Source organism: Orbicella faveolata, unplaced genomic scaffold (genome assembly GCF_042242905.1).
Source record: "Orbicella faveolata isolate gen_17 unplaced genomic scaffold, um_ofav_v1 contig_14, whole genome shotgun sequence".
Classification (NCBI taxonomy): Eukaryota; Metazoa; Cnidaria; class Anthozoa; order Scleractinia; family Merulinidae; genus Orbicella; species Orbicella faveolata.
Window position 1 is genome coordinate 12,725,001 of NW_028301541.1, and position 22,500 is coordinate 12,747,500.

Sequence of the window (22,500 nt, forward strand, 5' to 3'; positions counted from 1 at the left end):
TTTAGTCAAAGCAAACAAATGTGTGCAAAATGTATATATAGTTAGATACATTTGAAGGCATATGCATTACAAGCATGCTTGTGTCAACAAGGACTAGTTTTCACAAGTAGGTTGAAATGTGATATAGTTATTTTAGTCTGTTCCCTTGTTGCAGCTGTTTAATATCATGTTTTATTATATGGCTGTTTCTCACAAGGACTGGGAACTACTGAATTCACGAATTTGATTGGCTGAAATCGATATTGACCGCAGTCTAGATTTTCCCATCTAGACCGGCATCTAGACCGGTTTCATTTTGTGTTGAAAAAGTAGCTAACTAAAATACAAAAATGTTCACTGTTTCCTTTTATTTTCTTCTCAATCATTTATGGAATTGCCAAAAAGCCTGATGACGAAGGAAAAAAAGGTAAAGAGGATGAGCAAATTTCAGCAGATTTAAGTTAGGCTCATTTCTGTTTGCAAGCAAAATGTCAGCAAACCAGTTACATTAAACGAATAAACATCTTATTAACCGAGCTAAGTTGGTCTGTCTAGGAGAATCTTGACCTCAGTCGTGTGTACAGACCTCACTGCGTTCAGTCTGCACTCACGTCCTCTGTCAAGATTCTCCCAAGTAATGTACTCATTTATGCAAAACTAAATTTCACAAACTAATTCCAGCTATGCACCCTACTTGAAATGCATCCTTACAACACCTTAATCCTTGAAAAATCTTTCAGAATACATATGATAAAATTGTGCCCAACTATTATTGGATGCTATATTATTGTAATGACACTCGTTTATCTATACATAATATGCCAATTAACTAGAAAACTATTTAAATAAAAAATATAAGTACAAAACTTGTTGTTTCATTATATTTAAAGAAATTAACATCCAAAAACGTTAGGCACACAATGGGTGCAAGAGTTATTTATATTTAGTGACATTGTTAGACTGTCGGGTACTTAATTTTCTGGGGTTTATAAAATTTAGTGTGCATGTTAGGAGTAGTAGCCAATCCAATGAGGACCAACAAGTTTGGTTGGCTGCGATATATAGAGGCAAAAATTAGATTTAGAATTTATGATATACTTGTATGTAGAATCCAGAATAGTTGTGGCTTGCTGGTTGTGCTTAGTGCTGGAAAAATGTTGATTGAGCACTAAGTAGGTGAGATGCCAAGTTTGGACTAGGACGAAGGTAAAAGCAGCAAGACAAAGGTTTTCACTTAAGGACGGTGCCTACTTTTGTTAGTGTGCACACGTTCTGCGCATCACGCAAGGCAGGTTTAAGTGCCACACGCGCGCTGGGGTTGACACTGACACAGTCAACTACGCTACCAAGTACATGACTAAAATGAAAGCAAAATTTTCCCACTGTGACCAAATCAAGTTTAATAAACCTGTATTTAAACCAGGAACACCAGAATAGCAGCATATTGCTAACCACTAACTGTTAACTTCTTCCAGCTGAAAAACTAGCTGTTATCTGTCGAAAATTATACTGAAATCTAACTGTAACCTTGTACCTGCAGATGGCCTAGTGCGCATGCAAAACAAGTTCGAGATACGCAAAGGTTTTACTTACTGGGGGGGGGGGGGGTGACAGGAAAATATGTAACAGGCACCGTAAAAGTTTTCAAAAACGATCAATAACTTTAAAAAACGCATGGCTACCCCTACATTTTATGTTATGAAATGGAGGTGGCAAGCCTATTCAATATGTGATTAGTTTCTGGTTGTGAGCAAAAGGTATTTCGACTGTATTTTAGCTAAACCAGAGGAAGGCTGTCAGAGACCCTAAAAGCGCCGTTGCAACGATTTTGTTATTAGAAACATACCAAAAATGGCTTTTATGTTACCATTTACCATGTAGTTTTAAGATCTTTATAAATGTGTTTGCTTTTCTGTCTGTAAAGGCGAATTCTAAGGAAATCTGTGAAGAGATATCCTTTCCTTCTTTTTTCAGAAAAATGCTGATGTCCGCATTTTTGTTGAGATTTAAGGCTAATTATCTCGAAAAAATGCATGGTTACCCCAATTTTTCTTTGGGGATTCCCGTAGCCCTTGCAAAGATCTACTTTTTCTGTGTGGTGCTAACCTGGCGCAAAAACTTTTGTATTTAGTAGGCAACATCCTTAAACAAGTGTGGTTACAGGGATGGTGGAGCATATTTTGAATTGGGGGGCTTACAAACGAGCACCAGTTTTAATTATCATTTTATGTATTTTTTGCTTGAAATTGCTCTCAAAGACTCAAATAACAATGAAGCTTATCAATAATTCGACATAAATATGTTGCAGATTGTTGCAGTTTTTTAAACTAAAGTCAGTTAAATAAAGCTCGGTGTTTTGTATTGACATTGAATGTAAAGAGGATTTTTATGCTTTTCAGTTCATAAAGGAGAACTAAAGGTTAAAATTAAGTTTTTTTTTATCATAGTCTATACCACAAATACTGATTTTTTTTGGCATATCCATCTTTTTTTGACCTGATATAAATAGTTTTTACTGTCATTTTGGCCATCAGCATTGCGGCTCACAATTGGAGGGTCAGGGGGCATTTCAGCAGTCTATGACATGTGATATGGGGAAGATAGGCTAGTTTATAATCCATCAAATATTTTCGCTCGCGCACGATTGGTCTAAACGCTTTACGTGACTGAATATTCCCCAGCTAAAACTGGGGAATATCCGAGATTATTATCCAACTGAAGCGAATACCATCCAAATAACAGTACAAATATACAGCGATATTGTAGTTATTTGTACAGTAGAAAACCTGTTTGCTGTACAGGTCGGCGCGCGCACGCGAATCTGTCACACTCTCCCTCCTTTTACTTGGGCGTATCCCAAACGCAGCCCAAGTTTAAAATTGCCCTTCATTTTTGTTTGCGTTCAAGTCACAAATCGCCGTCTGGTCTCTAAAGCGCATGCGTCACCTGTGCATGCGTACAGCATATGGGATTTACAGAAGTTGTCGTCGTGAGAAGTCAGCACGGATTCCACGATTTCTGGGGCGATGAAATGATATACAAACGAACACACCGTTCGAGGTAGACCAACACTAAAGGACATTAAGCGTTTTCGGAACGGGTCGGTCTGCAAGCCTTTCAAGAATCATGTTATACCAAAGGAGCCATCAACCGGGGCTATCAACTCTTCAACTTGATAAAAAGCATCTTCATAAGCGTTATCGTATGATCGTGAACCAAGTAGAATCCCAGCACGAACTCAAGAACGTCTGAACAACAAGAGCAGAAAGGTTAGAAAATTTGTTTACGAATGTATCTGTTCGAGTACACCTAAGTAAAACGCGCCGAGAAACTTCGTTAAGTATAATAAAGATAAAATCTCGAACTAAACGACATTTTCTCGTTATTTTCTTGTAACAGAGCTATGTGTTTTTACAAGAGTGAAACCCATGTAGCGAATTATTGTACATTTACGCTGAAAGAAACTAATGTACGTGTACGTTGACCCCAGCAAAACAATTCTTGGCTTGCACTGTCACGCAATCCTGACGCAATAAAAAATTTATTCGACAACCATTTAGTGGATTAAATCAAGAAATTGTGATGTTATAGGAGATTAATAAAGATCACACTTCGCTAATTTTTAATTCTGTGCGTTTTCCCAAGCTCAGATATTCGTCGAAATATTTCGCACCAATTTACAGAGACGAGTACCTCCGCGGTACGCCAACATTGCGGCCGGAAAATAGTGTAAACATCTGGAGCTTACTTTGGCTATCTAGGCAACTGATTATCTGTACTGAACAAACAAGCATTTACATAAGCATTTTTATTCACAAGAAACATAGATCAGAATTTATTGGTAATTATTTGTTCAATAAACATTGTTCTTCATTCAAAAAGCTTGAAGTACTACTTAAACATACTGACAAACAGAAATTCCCACGAAACACCAATTTCAATCAAAGTTCCCTTCTTTCCAAAAAACAATACCATTTGCAAGGGGGGATGAAGCTAACAAAAGATATCCCTGCAAACTTTGCTATAGTTTCCTTTTTAACTCCCAAGAAGTAATAAAACATTGTGTGGTTCAAGAATATGTCCATATTCCCCCACAGAATGCATTGGAAATTCCTGAAGGTGGCAGTGATCTCAAAGGCCAAAAACTTTAAGGAAATGTATAACACTTAATTGGAATTTCTAGAGTGGGGGGATTAGAAAAAATCCCTTCTGTGTGGGAGATATGGGTAATTTAAGAAACTACCCATTTTCCAAAATCTCTGCAAAAGAAAAGTTACTTCTTCTCTAAAAAAACTCTCCCAAATCATACTATAACCAAAAGAATGCAATCATTCAAAACAATATCTGAAACAAGCTGGGTTGAAAAGTGTTAACCCATAGAACAAACATGACATTTTAGTATCTGAGTTCATTTCAATCAGCAATACTTTATCTATTTTTTAAAAGTCCTGTTGGCCACATAGATGGACACAAATGCAATCATATAGGTTGAAAGTTAGCATTTTACTGCCAAAACCTTCATTGCTTTACTTAAAAGAATGCAGACCACAGACCAGGCCTAAAAAAACAGACAGTGGGCAATATACAACACTATGCTAGAGCTATGAAACAATTGACAAAAGACAACTAAGACTTCACCATGTTGATTTCTTGGCGTTTACAGCTCGATATGCCAGGAAAGACGACCAAGTTTACGCAGTTATGCATCTTGTCATTGATAAATTTATTGACTACAGCAGTTGGATAATAAATCTCTTATTAGATGTTTTGGTGTGTAGTATCGCCTTATATTTATACTCGTTGTTTGTATTTTGACGAGCCCGTAGGGCACAACTCCTAAAAATATACAGCGATACTACACACCAAAACATCTATCTAGTAAAGCCCCAGCCAAAAGATCGAAACATTTCAACGCACCTTGATTATTCCAGATATCACAAAAGCCTCATTCAATAATTATTGTTTATTACTATAAATTGAACTCACTATCTCTTCTCTGATTGGCCGAAAGTGTTCAGTGAATTTTCGAAATCAGCGCCCATCTAGCTGCAGATTATACAATAATCAGGTCAAGGACACTCAAGGTCACGGGTGATCATGTCATGTAGCAAAAACATGACTTCCTTTTTTTTTCGTTCAATGTATAATAAAACAATTATTAGATTCGGTTTTTGTGATTTCCAGAATAATCAAGGTCTCGGTAAGGGTCATCAGCCTCGGCCTTCAGCTTCGGCTGATAACCCCTACCTCTCTATAACGAAATTCTCGATCGTGATTGGTTCTCAGCGCGCCTATTTGCCACGTAATCGGCGCGCGATCACGCGGATGTCCAATTATAAGTATCCAATTTGAAGTTTTTGTAATTGGACACCTATAATGAGATACCCACATGATTTACACCTGCTTTCTTTGCAATGTTTCCCACAAATTCAAGACTTATGAAACGCGCTACATACGTTTTCGCACGAAAGAAGTTTTCGAAAGACATTTTTAAGTCCGAAATTTGTTATAGATACAATTAATTAGTAATTGGATGAGCCAATTAGCCAGGATGAGTGTGAAATCGTGAAGAAGACGCCGTTGCAGGGTAAGGATGTTGTATGTTTAGAGAATGTGACGACAGAGAAAATGAACATTGTGGAGGACAATGTTTCGGTTTTAAAGCTAGGTTCTGGGCCGGTGTTGAATATAAAAAAAGTTTACGGCCCCCAGAGAAAATGGAGGATCCCGAAAAGAGGAATATATCTTGTTTTGTACGAAACGTAGACAAAGGAAATCTGTTTGTGCTTAAGGTGGAATTAATTCCCTTCTTGTGGGCATTTGCATGTTTGGAAACGTTGCAAACCAAAATGGATTTCAGTTGTTTAATTTGGTGTAACGCTCCTCAAGATTTACGGTTCTACAACTTAGCAAGGCAGTACTCATCCCAGGTGGTGTTTTGGCTACAAATCCATCATTGTCATTTCTAATCTGAAATTCAAAGTTTTATTTCAACCCATACACTTACATCCGTTGACATGATGTTGACATTTCTTCTAGCTATGCATGAATACATGAATTATATAAATCAAAATAGCGAATTGCGGTCGTTTCGCCCGATGGCCCATTCGCCCACAGGCGGCCCAAGCTCTCAATGTTATCCTTTTTATGCGAACGTTCAGGCTAACGTGACATATGGCATGTACTATTACATAACGACCGAATTTGACCACGCGTAACATGACTCTCGCCTTGCAGCATATGGAGGTGTTGTGTTACAACGGTTTGAATTTATAAAGGTTTGTATGTGAATGCAAAGGCTTTGCTTGAAAAGCCAATTGTTCTTATATTTTGTGAATAAAATCTACTTACCCTGTTGCTGTGTTGTATTCTTTGTTGTTTGCCAGCTCCTCGGGCCTCCCAACCGGAGTTAGTTTGTGAATTTTTGTAAGCGTGTAGAACACTGGTATGCGAGGCGGGTTAGGTGTTTGACAAAACCATAGTTTGGTCATGTCATCAATATAGTTGTGCTGGGGGTGTCTACAAAACGAAGACCTAAGACCTAAGACCTAAGACCTAAGACCTAAGACCTAAGACCCAAAAACGAAGACTTGTTTATTTACAGGTCTATCAAACCAGAGACAGTCAAACCAGGTCAACGCTTTTCTCCAGACAACAACTGACGCGAAATTAATGGGGTCTTCGTTTTGTAGATAAGGTCAGCTCGAACTACAAAACGAAGACCCTCGCTAAAATGCTTTGTTCGTTGTCATCTGACGTGGAATCAATGGGGTCTTCGTTTTGTAGATAAGGCCGGCTCGAACTACAAAACGAAGACCCTCGCTTAAATGCTTTGTTCGTTGTCATCTGACGCGGAATCAATGGGGTCTTCGTTTTGTAGATAAGACCAGCTCGAACTACAAAACGAAGACCCTCGCTTAAATGCTTTCTTTGTGGCAGCTGACGCAGAATCAATGGGGTCTTCGTTTTGTAGATAAGACCGGCTCGAACTACAAAACGAAGACCCTCGCTTAAATGCTTTGTTCGTTGTCAACTGACGCGGAATCAATGGGGTCTTCGTTTTGTAGATAAGGCCGGCTCGAACTACAAAACGAAGACCCGCGCTTGACGCGGAATCAATGGGGTCTTCCTTTTGTAGATAAGGCCGGCTCGAACTACAAAACAAAGACCCTCACTTAAATGCTTTCTTCTTTGTCTCCTGACGCGGAATCAATGGGGTCTTCGTTTTGTAGATAAGGCCGGCTCGAACTACAAAACGAAGACCCGCGCTTAAATGCTTTGTTCGTTGTCAACTGACGCGGAATCAATGGGGTCTTCGTTTTGTAGATAAGGCCAGCTCGAACTACAAAACGAAGACCCTCACTTAAATGCTTTCTTCTTTGTCAGCTGACGCGGAATCAATGAGGTCTTCGTTTTGTAGATAAGGCCGGCTCGAACTACAAAACGAAGACCCGCGCTTAAATGCTTTGTTCGTTGTCATCTGACGCGGAATCAATGGGGTCTTCGTTTTGTAGATAAGGCCGACTCGAACTACAAAACGAAGACCGACCGGGGGTAGTCAGCAACGATTTGTCAACGGTCAAACCAATATGCTCCCCGGGTACCCTCGTGCTTTAGTTGTCAAACCCATAGAGGGAGTGCCTTGTTACCCGGGGAGCATTTTGGTTTGACCGTTGACAAATCGTTACTGACTACCCCCGGTCGGGCTAATTATAGTTACCCAACACCGCGAAAGTGTCCTAACTTTTGTGACGCGGCTGTTTTGAGTTTACGAGCGAAGCAATCTCGAAATAAATGTATCATTGCGAAGGCGTTGTGGACGGAATCGCGTAGCGAGTGAACTGACATGGAACTTCAACATTTCTTCTTCGATTCTACGGAGGAATTGAGCCGGCTGGGTTATTTTCAGTGGATTTGTTCGCTTCGAGCGGGGCTATCTTTAAAACGGAGAACCAGGAATCGGGGAATGGGAATGGGAATGGGAATGGGAATGGGAATGGGAATGGGGAACGGGGAACGGGGAACGGGGAACGGGGAACGGGGAACGGGGAACGGGGAATCTTTAAAATGCGGAATCTTTAAAAGCGGGAATCTTTAAAATGGGGAATCTTTAAAAGCGGGAATCTTTAAAATGGGGAATCTTTAAAAGCGGGAATCTTTAAAATGGGGAATCTTTAAAAGCGGGAATCTTTAAAATGGGGAATCTTTATTAAAAGCGGGTGATTTCTTGTCAACCACTGTTTTGACTTTCCGTCCTTGTTCCTGGTTTTTGTGATAAAAACGGCTTCAAACGACCCTTCCCCTATTACATCTTGTTCGCCGAGATCATTCCACTTAAACTGTGGAAGACCTTCAAAGCCACCGATTCTTTCTTCTTTAAAGTGAATGCAATGGGCACTTTGAAATTGTCTTCGCATGACTGCATGGCGTAGGAAGAGGTATCATTAAGCACGCAATGACGGATTATACGCGAAATTCGCCGTCACATCGTTCGGGCATCGAGCATCGAATTGCTTTATTGCCGGTTTTCAGTGTCATGCAATTCAAAATAAACAAAATAAAAATGAAAACAGTTCAAACGATAAAGTCCAGAATCTTGAAGAGAAAGAAGGTAAATATGCAATGACTTTCGCTAAGATTCAGGTCACAGCAATGTTTCTTACGCAAGACATGCGGAGAATTTTTTTACCCAAATTTATAGAGATTTTGATGGAGACGCCATGCTGGCGCCCATCCGGATGTCGGCCGGAAACCAACAGAAACATCTGTCACTGAGTTTTACTACAAAAGCGTGAATTTATCTCTTCAAGAACTCAAAAACATTTTAAAAATAATACTTTTTCTAATACATGAACTGTTCAGATAGCCAAATTCCCCGAAATAAGTCACTCTCTTAACCAACATGACAGCTTTCTTGCCCTCATGTAAATGCCACGTCACGCAAAAGATTAGAAATTCAAGCGCAGTCTATTACAAAACCAAGAACCCACTTGGAGCAAAAATTTGTATGACTATTAGTTTTCAGCTGCTCTTACACATCATGAAAGTAAAATCTCAGGATGATTAATAGTTTTGTAGTTTGAATTTTAGCGACGTCATCTGAGGGGACTGTTGATTTATCGATTAAACGATCAAAAACGTGTTTTCCCTGCCATATATTTGTCGTTAAGTCGTAAGTCCTTCCATTAGCACATGATAAGGCTACGACAAATATCCATCGCTGCGAAACTAAACGTCACAGTCCGGAGTTAAGATAAATCCAGGCGGTTAGATTCTTTGGTTGGTCTAGCGGATCTCAGAGTGAGAATCGAGATTTGAACCGCTCCACTATCACGCGAAATCGATGTGCTTTAATAGCGTGCAATAAAATTACAATGAATAAATTCCACAACTGTCTCTGTACCTGTTGAGTTGATACATGTGAGAGAATAAATAGCTTCCGGTGGGAAACTGAGAGATTCTCGTTCACTTTTCAGTAAAGATTAACGCTATTAAATATTCCCCACTTTAAAGATTCCCCATTTTAAAGATTCCCCATTTTAAAGATTGCCCATTTTAAAGATTCCCGCTTTTAAAGATTGCCCATTTTAAAGATTCCCGCTTTTAAAGATTCCCCGTTTTAAAGATTCCCCGTTTTAAAGATTCCCGCTTTTAAAGATTCCCCGTTTTAAAGATTCCCGCTTTTAAAGATTGCCCATTTTAAAGATTCCCGCTTTTAAAGATTCCCCATTTTAAAGATTCCCGCTTTTAAAGATTCCCGCTTTTAAAGATTCCCGCTTTTAAAGATTGCCCATTTTAAAGATTCCCGCTTTTAAAGATTCCCCATTTTAAAAATTCCCCGTTCCCCGTTCCCCGTTTCCCCTTTCCCGTTTCCCGTTCCCCGTTCCCCGTTCCCCGTTCCCCGTTCCCCGTTCCCCGTTCCCCGTTCCCCGTTCCCCGTTCCCCGTTCTTTATTTTTATTTTCCGATTCCCCGTTCCTCATTTTAAAGATAGCCCTTCGAGCGGCGGGCACTCCGGAAATCGGTGTCCGGCCTTGTCTTTCTTTTAGCAGTGGAAACCCACAGAACGATAGCTCGCCGAAATCGCGTTAGATCGGTCCGAGGAGCTGGCAAACAACAAAGCAACAGGGTAAGTAGATTTTATTCACAAAATATAAGAATAATTGGCTTTTCAAGCAAAGCCGTTGCATTCCCATACAAACCTTTATAAATTCAAACCGTTGTAACACAACACCTCCATATACTGCGAGGCGTGAGTCATGTTTCGCGTGGTCAAATTCGGTCGTTATGTAATAGTACATGCCATATGTCACGTTAGCCTGAACGTTCGCATAAAAAGGAAAAAAACGGATAACATTGAGAGCTTGGGCCGCCTGTGGGTCAACCCTTTTCTCCAGACAACAACTGACGCGAAATTAATGGGGTCTTCGTTTAGTAGATAAGGCCGGCTCGAACTACAAAACGAAGACCCTCGCTAAAATGCTTTGTTCGTTGTCAGCTGACGTGGAATCAATGGGGTCTTCGTTTTGTAGATAAGACCAGCTCGAACTACAAAACGAAGACCCTCGCTTAAATGCTTTCTTTGTGGCAGCTGACGCGGAATCAATGGGGTCTTCGTTTTGTAGATAAGGCCGGCTCGAACTAAAACACGAAGACCCTCGCTTAAATACTTTCTTTGTGTCAGCTGACGCGGAATCAATGGGGTCTTCGTTTTGTAGATAAGGCCGGCTCGAACTACAAAACGAAGACCCTTGCTAAAATGCTTTGTTCGTTGTCATCTGACGTGGAATCAATGGGGTCTTCGTTTTGTAGATAATTAAGACGGGCTCGAACTACAAAACGAAGACCCTCGCTTGAATGCTTTGTTCGTTGTCAGCTGACACGATATCAATTGATGGGGTCATTGTTTTGTAGATAAGGCCAGTTCGAACTACAAAACGGGGGTCTACAGGGGATTAGCCGATAAAAACTGTTGACATTATACAAGAACCCATTTCGAGTCCGGCGTGGACAAAAGCAGGATCGGACCGGAGCGGACGCGCGTGTGCCGGACGCGCGTGTGCCGCAGGTGATGGCGCAATTTGTTCTAAAAATAGAATTATTGTCCCATATCATGGGGACAACCCCAATACTTGAAATGGTGCGCGCTTACGGTCTCCGTCCCCGATTATGGCTCCTGGTTAAATAAAAATAAGAATCCCGAATTTGACGCAATGACATGTTAATTACAGAGAATGACAAGAGGTCATTTAAAAAGCCGCATAAGCGTCTGATTTACGACGAATTTAAATTGTAATGAACAGGCAGATGTAGTTATATTTGAAGGTTAGTTGGCTTGAAGCTTGCGTGAACCTCCCATTCTCGTTTTTGAAATTGTTGTTAGTATCAGTAGCTAATTCTCGGCTACTTTTTCGTGTCAGATGTGAGCGTTACAGTTAGCGTTACAGTTAATGAGAAAGCTTACGTACGAAAGCTTAAGGACATGACTTGCTTTAAAGGAGCTACGTCACGAATTGCGCATCTTGAAAAAAACTAGCCTAGTTTTTCAAGTTCGTCATTTGCAGTCCTCGTTAATCTTTGTCATCCTTAACGATCCTCATTCCGTTTTGATTTGTTCTTGCCTCTTAAGTGCTTTCTATCCTAGAACACGATCATTTTAAGGTTTTATTCCATATAAAGGCAACTCTTTACGACCCTAAAAATGACTTTAAAAATCGTGACGTAACTCCTAAAATGTTGTCTATTCTCGGGTTGCGTTATCGTTCACACTATCGATGTTATTCCTATATTTTTTTGTAAAACAGCTGTATTTCCTTGAAATACAAATGGTCTGTTTCGTATTATTCCAGTACGAAATATCGTATTCCAAACTCACATCTTGTAAAAGTATAGACTTGTCTCAGAAACGGAAATTGTTTGAAATCATTAGGTGTTTAATATTATTAGTGTTTTTAGTTTTGTGTTTCGATTCATACGTTTGTCCTATTATTGCCATGCTGACGCGTTTTATGACAGTTTACCTTTGATGCAAGGGAATATACGAAATATCATTTATCTGAACTGCGGAGAAAGATATGAAGACATGATTGATCATCGCAATCAAAACCCAACAGCCTGAAAAAAAATCATCTGTGACCAGCTCCCAGTTGGCTTGATATTATAAAAGAATAAAGGAATATCACACCTGAATTGAATAAAACGTTCTGCTCACAGTAGTCACTCTAGTGTAATTTGCTCAACAAAATTTTGAATTTTGAATTTTTTTTCCTTGATCCGATCCGTGATCCGATCCGTGATCCGGTCCGATCCGATCCAGGTTTTGTCGACGCCGCGTATGAAACAATATTTCAATATGCTTTATACAAAAAAAGTAAAGTACATGAATGTAAACAGTCCAAATCAAACTTTAACAGACTAGTCACCAAATAGAAGATGCTTTTTCACGTTATATTAGTGCTCATGAGTACACAGCAATACCATTATAACACAAACATGGCATTTGGACACTATCCCATAGGTGGAACATCTGCACTTATCTCATGGCCCCACCATGGAGATTTTCTGTGCACCAAAACAAACTGTCAAAAGCGCGGGGGGATGAGCGGGCTTAGCATTGACCTTGCCATGAAGAACTGGGAGTTCTGAAAAGCAGTCAAATTATTGTAGATGACTGAACAACATTTGAGATAACAATTCAAGACAGGAAGTGAACGTGATAGGAAAAATTTACTATAATCGATTTGATATATTTACAGTGCAACGAATTTATAATTGACGACATCCAAGCCCTTGCAGATTTATTTATACTTGCTTGAACAACTGTTTCCTCTTGGTTGTGACTAGAGTGTCCGAACATCGGCCAAACAAACGGATTACATACACTCTACAAAAACAAATTAGCGAGAAAACATTAAAATATTAAAGGAACAAACCGAGCCACAAAATTATACACTAATCCCGCTAGTGGCAGGCCTTGAACCCGGGACCTCCCAGAAGGTAGATGAAGGTGTCTGACCCATGACCTGAGGTTTGGTACAACATATATCCCCATACATGACGTACGTACCCGAGCCTCTTAGCCTATCGGTTCGATATTGCTGAGTAAGCCTAGTATATAAAACGAAAAATTTTTTTGCTCTACTGTACACACAGTGAGCATGTCAAGGCAACGAAACCTGAAGTCAAGCAAATCCTGGAATCTCGACAAACTTTCATCTGACCAGGCTTGTAGCGACCAAGGTCAAGGTGGAAATAGGCGTGCATCCCATAGAGATAATGATGCTGTATTTTCCAAAGTTTCAAGAGCTTTCATACTGTGGTCAGTCGCAGCAGTGCTAATCGCGGGCCTTTTAATCTTTACTGTTATCCGTCAGTTTACAAATCCTTTTGCAAATCCAAATCATTCTGAAACAGCTAAAGCAACTATCAAACCTAAGCCATTACTTACTGAAGAGGAACTTTCGAAACACGATGGTTCCAATCCTAGCATTCCAATATATATATCAATTCTTGGCCGAGTTTACGATGTGGACAAAGGAAGGAGACATTATGAAGTCGGAAGTGGATACAATGTCTTTGCTGGTCGCGACTCAACGCCGTCGTTCGTGACAGGAGTTTTCTCAAGAGAGAAAGCCGTAGATGATGTGAAGGGTTTGTCCCCAGAAGAAATGTTAGGTATCAAAGAGTGGCTAGATTTTTACAGAAAGGATTATACTTTTGTCGGAAAATTAATTGGGCGTTACTACGACAGTGAGGGAAATCCCACAGAAGCGTTAAATGAAGCCAAAGCCGTCATCAAAGAAGGTCAAAAACTGAAAAAGCTTCAAGAAGCTGAAAATAAACGCTTTCCAGGATGTAATTCAAGATGGAGTTTGGAGGAAGGCTCAACTGTGTGGTGCTCTCAAAACAGGTATGCATGACTCAATTTGATGTCCCTCCAGCGTTCCATCACGAATGCCGTTCTCTTATTGCTACGCTAATCGCAGCTGTAGTGGATAGTGAGAAGCTTAGCAGTGTGCAGTTGTAACAAAATGTCAACCGTATTTACAAAGCTTCTGCATAAGGAATTTTCCTAAGGAGCCCCCTTATATCAGAAGTTAGTCTTCAGGAGCCCATCCTAACAGTTGCCGAACTTGATGCTAAAAAGGTGTGAGAGAGGAGAAGGATAAAGCAAAAAGTGATTGACATGTAAGTCTGGGTTAGGATTCCCGATCCCCCACCAATGCACATTTTTGCTAAAAGCAACTCCGACTGACGAGTGTTAGGCTTACCCTAACAGGATGGTCAAAGATCACCCTTTACAAGCAAAATTTTACAGGTAGGGATACACTTTCACCCGGAACAAATTTATGTGAACAAAATGCCAACAGTGGAGGAGATAGGCTAGGAAGCCCAATTTTCCTGTCTGTGCTGCTTTCCACAGTTTCCAGCGTTGTAGAAAAAGACAGGTGGCATGTTAAAGGGGAACTGAAAAAGAAGAAACCTGGCCATACAGATCAGTGGCAGGGGAACTTATTCGAGAGGATACCAAAAGTAATTGAAAGAAAGTTTCAGAATTAATCTGAATGTTTTACAGGTGTTTCTCAAACTCATTAATTCATCAACCTTAAAGAAAGCAAATCGTGACCGTGACGGTGTTTGGATATCTGCTCTTGACATAGATTTTTACTATTTTAATTCTCCGTTTTCTACTTAGTTTTAGTTTCAATTGAGAAGACATGACGTGTGAATATTTTTGTTTGAAAACAAACCAGTAGAAAAGAAAAACAGAACATATTTTCATTGATTTTAATAGTTGTTATTGATGACAAATTACAAAATACATTTGTTATAACTATATAGACAACAACAACAGCTACTCGGAAAAACAAAAATAAATATATAAATATAGTTATACACTAATGTTAAATATAATATTTGACAGATCTTTGTAAAATATGGTTGACCGCCCTACACAACTCCTATGGCTCATAACATTTCGCATTTGGCATTCTCTTTTAATTTTCGGTCTCTCAACTTTTCGTTATTTAATTTCACACAATGTAGCCATTTGGCTGTGCTATAGTAATTTTTTTGGGGGGGTCAAAGGCATGGTTTCTAGACTTTCCACTGTTATCTGCATGTTGCCTGGTCCTTGAACAGCTTTCTACCAGGCCTTCATAGTCAACTGATTTTGGTGATGTATCCCAGACAAATAGCCCAGAGTAGCCTAGACAATAACAGAATGCGCATGCGTTAGGATCAGCAGCAGAATGCTTGTTGTTGATTTTGGCTAAGCTTCAGGTATTACTGGTCTTTCATAATTTTTTATGTACAGCAAGAAACCAAAGGGGCTCATTTACTCAACCAATTTTGCTACCCGTACAACTTCAATCATTCTCACCAAATAACTCAGTCAGAGAAGATGCTGATTAATGCAACATAAGGAATGGGAAACTGTGGGTGCCTTCCCTTGGGGTGATCTGGATCAGTATAAGTGATCCAAGATCTGTCATCAAAGGAACTGATGAATCCATGACCAGAGTGGATTCATCGGTTCCTTTGATGCACCATGATCCAGACAGATCTTGGATCACTGATCTTGATCCAGATCACCCCAAAGGAATGCACCCTTTATCTTGTAACAAGTTTGCTCCAGTTTGGTACAGAAGCTTTAGTGTCTACTTTTATGAAGTTCAAATGCTAACAGGTTGTGACCTGTAAATTCTGTTCAACTATGAAATGTTTTAATAGTTCCGACTCTTTTGAACTGAAAACTGGAAGAGTATTTCGCTCCTGTACTAATTTGACGTTTAATCCTAACAATTACAATTTCTTCAAATGTGATTGGTGCATAAACTGCTGTATTTTGCTCTGACTGATTAATCTTCAAAGTTGTAATCGGACACTTGTAATTGGACAGTTACACGAGCCAATCATGTTAAGTCCTCTCCACTAAATCCACCAATCACAACATTAATTATAATCACTGTGATTAGTAACCAATTTAAGAGACTAACTTTGTAAAATTGTGGAGATTTAATCTCCAGTGACTGCTTTGAAAGAAACTTAACAGCCATTGTGCAAGGTGTTCTCGATATTTTTAATTGTGATATTTAAAAATGGCTATATTAAAAGCTCTTTTTGAAATGAAACTTTTACTTTTGTGGGAAAGTGTAATGGTTATGATTAATTGGTAACAGGACATTGTGTCATCCAATTCAGTCGCTAATCGTATCTATAACAAAATTCTTGATCGTGATTGGTTCCCTGTGCACCTATTTGTAACATAATTGACACACAATCACGTGGCTGTCCAATGACAGGTATCCAATTTGAACTTTTCGTAATTGGATACCCACTTGATTCGCACATCAATTACGCGCTCTGTAATGGTTTGTGAAAAGCGTTATTGACATTTTTGCCCAAAAGAAGTTCTCAAAAGACATTCTGAAATTTGTTATAGATACAATTAATTAGTAATTGGAAAAACCTCATCCAATAATAATTGTTTATAAACGTAACATGGTTAAAAATCCCAACTGGCAGGAAGCAGACCAGTTGGCTATTTACAAAACGTGACCAAGGATTTGAACTCGGGACTACCGAGAAACAAATCCCGCTAGTGGCAGGCCTTGAACCTCGGACCTCCGAAGGTAGATGAAGGTGGAGTACAATTCAGTTTTGAGTGGAGTACAATTCAGGGAGTAATCGTGCTCGTAATTTCAAATCAGCACTTGTCCAATTTTGAAATTACTCACGCGATTACTCCCTGAATTGTACTCCACTCGGTCCAATTATTATTACTGATAGAAATCTGTTGAAATATCTGTGTTTCATGGAGTCCAGTTCTAATAGAGCTTGTCATGATGAAATAATAATTGTGTTGCTGCTTTGTGATCTGAGTGCAAAGTCCAAGGCCAGGACAATTTGACTTGTTGGTTTTTTTATCTCCTTACATGTTTGTTAAAGAGAATTCTAGAAAGGGTTGCTGTAGTACATTGTTGTTTAGTAAATAAACCTGTGGTTAAGTGGTTTGTGCAGAAATATACATATAGAAATTACATGCAAGGTTAATTTTAATTTTGCAAGGTAATTACTCTGGGTAATTACCTACCATAAAGCTTGCTGGTTACAAGACAGTGCTGCGAGTGAATTCTTGTTTATTTACATAGCAGTCAAACTATAGTTAAATAATTAACTTAGGAAGCTACTCTAGCTTACTCTGCGACCCGGAATTTAAGAAATTTGGTATATTTTTGTTTTCTTTGATCAAGTGCTACGTTTACACATAATAGAAACCTTGAAAGGCTTAGATATTGTGAGTAGTCAGTATTTGCCTGTGGTTTGAAAGTGGTAATGCTTCTGACTCGATAACGTCCATTTGGATCCAAATGAGCCATTTAACTTGACCAGTTAACATTAAAATAAAAGCAAAGAGTTAAAATTGCTTTTCTCTAATATTCACCATCCCAGAAATGCCCAGAGAATTCCATTCCGTGGCATGATATCGGCAAAATATTGAGGCCCAGAACTAGACAAATCTGCACCTTGCTTCACAGAGTTTAACCCCTCAATCATTTGCCATGTGTTTATAATTTCTTTAGGCTCATTTCAGTATTGGCTCTGGAGGGACAAAGTCTGAAATATTCTGTGAACATTTTGCTTACTTGCAATCTATTTCACTGGGTCTGGCTGTTTAATTAGGTTGATTAGAACTGTTTGCAAATTTGCCAAAAAATGTAGCTTCTGGACAGGTCTAATTACAGGCAAATCATTAAGGGCAGATAGGCACATCAAATACATAGTCTGCAGGCTACCCCATCCCGCCCAGATCGCTTCGCTCTCTGTGTTCTTCAGTTTTGGGCTCGTCTGCTTGCTTCGCTCAGCAAATTTAATTTTCCAGCCTCACTGGGAGCCTGTTCGCAGGCTAGGGTCGATCAGTAGTGGGTTTGATAATACCCCACCCTTCAATTAATTACATCTGGTTTTAACAAGTTTTTTCTATTGAATATAGTGCAGGCATCAATCGAGATTGGGCTGGAGTACCAAGAAAGATGTTTAAACCAGGCAAGAAGGATCCTACTTGTGTCTGTGTCAAGACAACTGGCCCTTCAAGTGACACTAACGAAGGAAATGAAGGTGATTTGAGGAATCCTAACCTGCAAGAATATCCAGGCTGTGACAAATATGATGCATCTTGTAAACTCTGAGTCAATCCAAGACTAAAACAAACGTGGAGGTGTTAAATATAACTTTCATTCAGTGGTAATGACATAACTTTTGCATTCATTGACAGCTTCCAGCAAAGACAAATGCTCAGCACACTGCAGGGCTGTCACTAATTTTTTAAGTAGGTGGGGAAACAGAACAAGTATCTGTGGATAGGATGTTCTTACAGTCTGCAAAACATTTGTGTAACTCCGCTAAATTTACCACATAGCAATTGAATAATGCTTTCTATCTGCTACAAAATCATGCCTATGGGCACAAACATATTTCTTAAGGGGGTTGCAGGGGCATCTCCTTGGAGATGAAATCTAGACATACTGTACACCATTTCATTGTATACTGGAAGACTTACAGATACATTGTGACGTCCCGTTTAGTTTTCCTGCATTGTAAGAGGCATGTACGTAACAAAACATGGAAGGAACAGTGAAAGTTTGGGAGAACTTGAAAAAGCTGTGGAAGCACTTGCCTGCGGCTCGTGTTCCCACAGCATTTCTCGTTCTCCCAAACTTCCACTTGTGTTTCTATAACTCCATAGAAACATGGTACATGTTTTCTATTTCCTAAACGTTGCCTTTCAAAAATCTAGGTAAATAGCAATGAAGTTTACAGCATAACATCATTCTTCATTTCTTCAAGAGAGGCTCGCTAGTTGAAAGCACATTAAGGATAGGATAGCATGATTGTATGCTCTTTAAGTGTTAATTAGAAAGTGTTAAATTTCACACATTCATTGATGCAGCCAAATTTCTGTACATGATACAATATATGTTTGTGTGTGTAAGCTTAAATGTAAGCTTGTTGTCAATGTAGTTGAAATAGCAATATTTAGTACTTTTATAGAGTGAGTGTCAAAAGTACTCAAGCAGTTACCTTGGTTTTGGTTTTAATACAGTTTGAAGTCAGCCGAGTAGTCTAATTTGTAAGTATATTATTGAAAACTGATCTAAAAGAAATGATTTTCATGGTTCTTTGCCTTGTTCCTAGGCCTCAAAATTTGGCAGGGGTCTATCCCTTTTCGGTCATGTGTTCTGAGCAAAAAAGCTTCAGAACATCCCAATGCATTCTAGAGGATGGTCCCTCTGTTATAGCAATAGAGTTTTGCATGTATTTTGAAGCAAGACTCAGTGCTTCAACCATTTATTCATTCATGCTTCATTCTTGATGCAGATTTACTGTTGCATTTTATCAATTGCTTGACTAAAGCTTGTGAGAGTAATCCATTGTGTCCTTTATAGAGATATTTAAAGTGCCTATGAAGTAAAAAATAATTGCAGCTTATTTGAAAGGCTTTTCAAAGTAAAGAAGAATGGCATTTTCCTCTTTGGAATATCTTTTTTCCCTTTTAGAGATATTTACAATTTTGTATTATGCAAATGAGGAAAGTGATGACATCATACGTGGTTCCACTAAAACAGTGCAACGCTCAATCGAGAATATCTCTAGAAATATTACAGCAGCGTTCTTTAAACTAGGCACCAGAAATGCACATCACAAATGAAACAAAATGACACCCAATGTGCCATTGCCATGACAACAGTTATGCCGCTGGTCCTGTTTTAATTAAGACTAAAATTCCCAGATTTTATCTTAAACAAGGATCATCCACTTCCAACGATCTAGTGGGGAGAGTTAAGACAAAATGGGAACGCTGTGTGTTCTGAGCAAGACCCTCGTCCTGCTTTAAAAGGTTGCAAATGGGGATATTTGGTTTTTCACAGAGACTGGAGTCAATATTGTTGCCATGGCAACAACATGTAGGTGTCATTTTGTTTCTTTACTGATGTACATTTCTGGTGTCAAGTTTGAAGAACACTGCTCCTATATTTCTGGAGATATTCTTGATTCAGTATTTTATTGTGGAACTATTTATGACATCATGACTTTCCTCATTTGCACAATACAAAAGTGTGAATATCTCTAAAACGAGAAAAGATATTCCAAAAAGGAAAATGCCATTCTTCTTTACTTTGAAAAGCCTTTCAAATAAGTGGCAATTACTTTTTACTTCGTAGGCACTTTAATTAAAGTGGAATGGTACCCTATAAGGGACCGAAAAGTTTATTTCAGAATGGTGAAGAAAGATCAATTACGTGTGATTGCACTAATTAAGAGGAAATAAATTTTGGAGGTTTTATTTGAAGTGGTTGTTATGACAACCAGCACACCCTTTTACAGTACTATGATATTTTGTGGCATTTCCTGCTCTTTTTACAAAACGAGATTTAACTTTCAAACAAACAAGTGTAAATTTCTGTTTTGCCCTGTGCAGTATAGCAATGTGTTTACAGTTAACTCTTGTTTGCATTGCTTTTTATAGTATAGGGGTGTAATAGTTGTTTTATTTTGTAGTATATAGATTAAACCAAGCATAAAAGCAGAACCCCACAAAATACTTATTATCCACTACACACAATAACCTTAATAGAAATTCATCAATAAGCATCTCAGCAAACCGAATGAATTGAACAAGAAGAAAGAGGAAATCTACTTAAACAGAAGATGCATATCACTACATCTGAGTATCAAACAACAAATCCTGTCTCGATGGATGATTGATCAAAAGACATGTTAAGGAAAATTGGTTTATGATTGATTATAATTCAACGTAAAGCCAGGAAATGCATTTAGACGCTGCCCAACTTCTAAAATTTCAAAGGCTTACCATAGGTCTTGTGGTGTTTAAGTTTAATAATTATTCAGCACTAAAGCATAATGTAAGTATTAGTTTTGCCAATGGCTTTGCAGTCATTTTATCGGCCGTGGCTTTATCAGTCTTTTACAAGTAACCTTAAAGTGGTACTATGACGAAAATCGCATCTCTCCTATCTAAGCCATTTTGAAACACAAACAAGTAGTCTTTATGAGAAGAAAAAATGCCGTTTACTATTTTCAAATGTCTCTTTTTGTTCCTGAGATATTCAAGCTTTTAAAATATGCAAATTAGCCAAATGATGACATCATACACTCAACCAAATTTTGATCAAATATGAAGAAAGACATCTCAGCCAATTTGTATCAGAAATGTTTGATTCTTTGCAGTAAGACTCTACTAAATGTGCTCCACAATACGAGCTTAACAGTTTTGTTACCATGGCAACATACTGGGTTCCAGACCTCCCCAATATTAAAGGCTTTCTTGGCCACCTTTGGCAATCCATTTTGATATTTGCTAATGGTGTCACATATGCACGATCCAGCAAGCATATAAATATCTTAGCTCGAACTCGTGGCCTTGTGTAATGTTTTTAAAAATGAAAATCGCTAACACATGAAAATCAAGTGGGTGGGGACTGGAAAAGACTGAGTTGCCATGGGAACGGTGATGGACGAAACACTGACCCCCAGTCCATGGACTACCCAAATGGACTACGCTAAAATGGACTAACCCTAAAAATAATGTAATAATAATAGTAATAATAATAATAATAATAATAACACCAGCAACCAGTGTTTTTCTCAAGTGCATTGTAAACATTCAGATTTAGGCTGTTTGCCTCCAAATTATTTGGGGACAATTAAGGGCTATTAATAGATGGAAAGGAACTGAATGTTCTGACTACCTTGTTAGTTTGTCAGTGTTCCTGGAAGGTTTACTATTCAGCCATTATTCCTGTCATCTCCTATCATGTCATCTTTTAGCTTGTGCATGTGTAGTGGCTGACTGAATCGCATGGAATAAAACTGAAAATCATTGTGTGACATTAACATGTAGTAATGTGCTATTCCTAAATCAAATATTAGAATCGGTTCTTCACTCACATCTCAATCGCTTTTCAAGTTATTATATTTACACTTGTATGATCCTGATACTGATTGGTACCTCTGATTGATAACAGCCATTGATAATTTGAAATTTGGTTTGAGTTTACGCTTATCGCACCATTTTGTGTTCAGCAGTTTATTTAAAGGAAGATTATTCAAAATGGTTGTTAGAGGCTGTACAGGATGATCATAAGCAGAAGTTATGTGTAATTTAAGTATACTAGCAGCTAAGAACATTAAATGGTACTTATTTGGAATATTATTTTGAAGGTTAGTCCGTATTAGGGTAGTCCATTTGGGTAGTCCATGGACTGGGGGTCAGTGTTTTGTCCATCACCCATGGGAACAGAATTTGTTATAGCTGTGGGTGTGTTTCCTGTAGAACTATTAGCCTACCAAGTTTCAATGGATTCTCTGCAAATTGACCGAGACAGCTCTTTTTGCATAATACTAGTAGTAATCAAAGATCATGAGTGCATTTGACACCGTCACTTTCATATGTATACCTTAAATGACTTAAGGGGGCTCCATAGGGTAATCAATTATG

General features: G+C 38.8%; 1 protein-coding gene and 1 long non-coding RNA gene across 2 annotated transcripts; one reads left to right on the plus strand and one right to left on the minus strand.

Moving 5' to 3' along the window:
• Positions 1-13,047: 13,047 nt before the first annotated feature.
• On the plus strand, positions 13,048-21,892 carry LOC110066854 (neuferricin-like). Its single transcript, XM_020774104.2, has 2 exons — positions 13,048-13,887; positions 17,974-21,892. The coding sequence occupies exons 1-2, from the start codon at positions 13,136-13,138 to the stop codon at positions 18,167-18,169; spliced, it is 948 nt and encodes a 315-aa protein (XP_020629763.1). The 5' UTR covers positions 13,048-13,135; the 3' UTR covers positions 18,170-21,892.
• On the minus strand, positions 14,752-17,979 carry LOC149114055 (uncharacterized). The gene is made up of 2 exons (XR_016206393.1): positions 16,319-17,979; positions 14,752-15,186 (listed from the first exon to the last, which is right to left on the minus strand). It is a non-coding gene; the product is annotated as an uncharacterized LOC149114055 (long non-coding RNA).
• Positions 21,893-22,500: the final 608 nt, after the last annotated feature.

Coding starts and splice junctions, on each gene's coding strand:
- LOC110066854 (XM_020774104.2), top strand. CDS start 13,136: ATGTCAAGGCAACGAAACCTGAAGTCAAGCAAATCCTGGAATCTCGAC. Junction 13,888..17,973: donor GTGTGGTGCTCTCAAAACAG/GTATGCATGACT, acceptor TATTGAATATAG/TGCAGGCATCAATCGAGATT.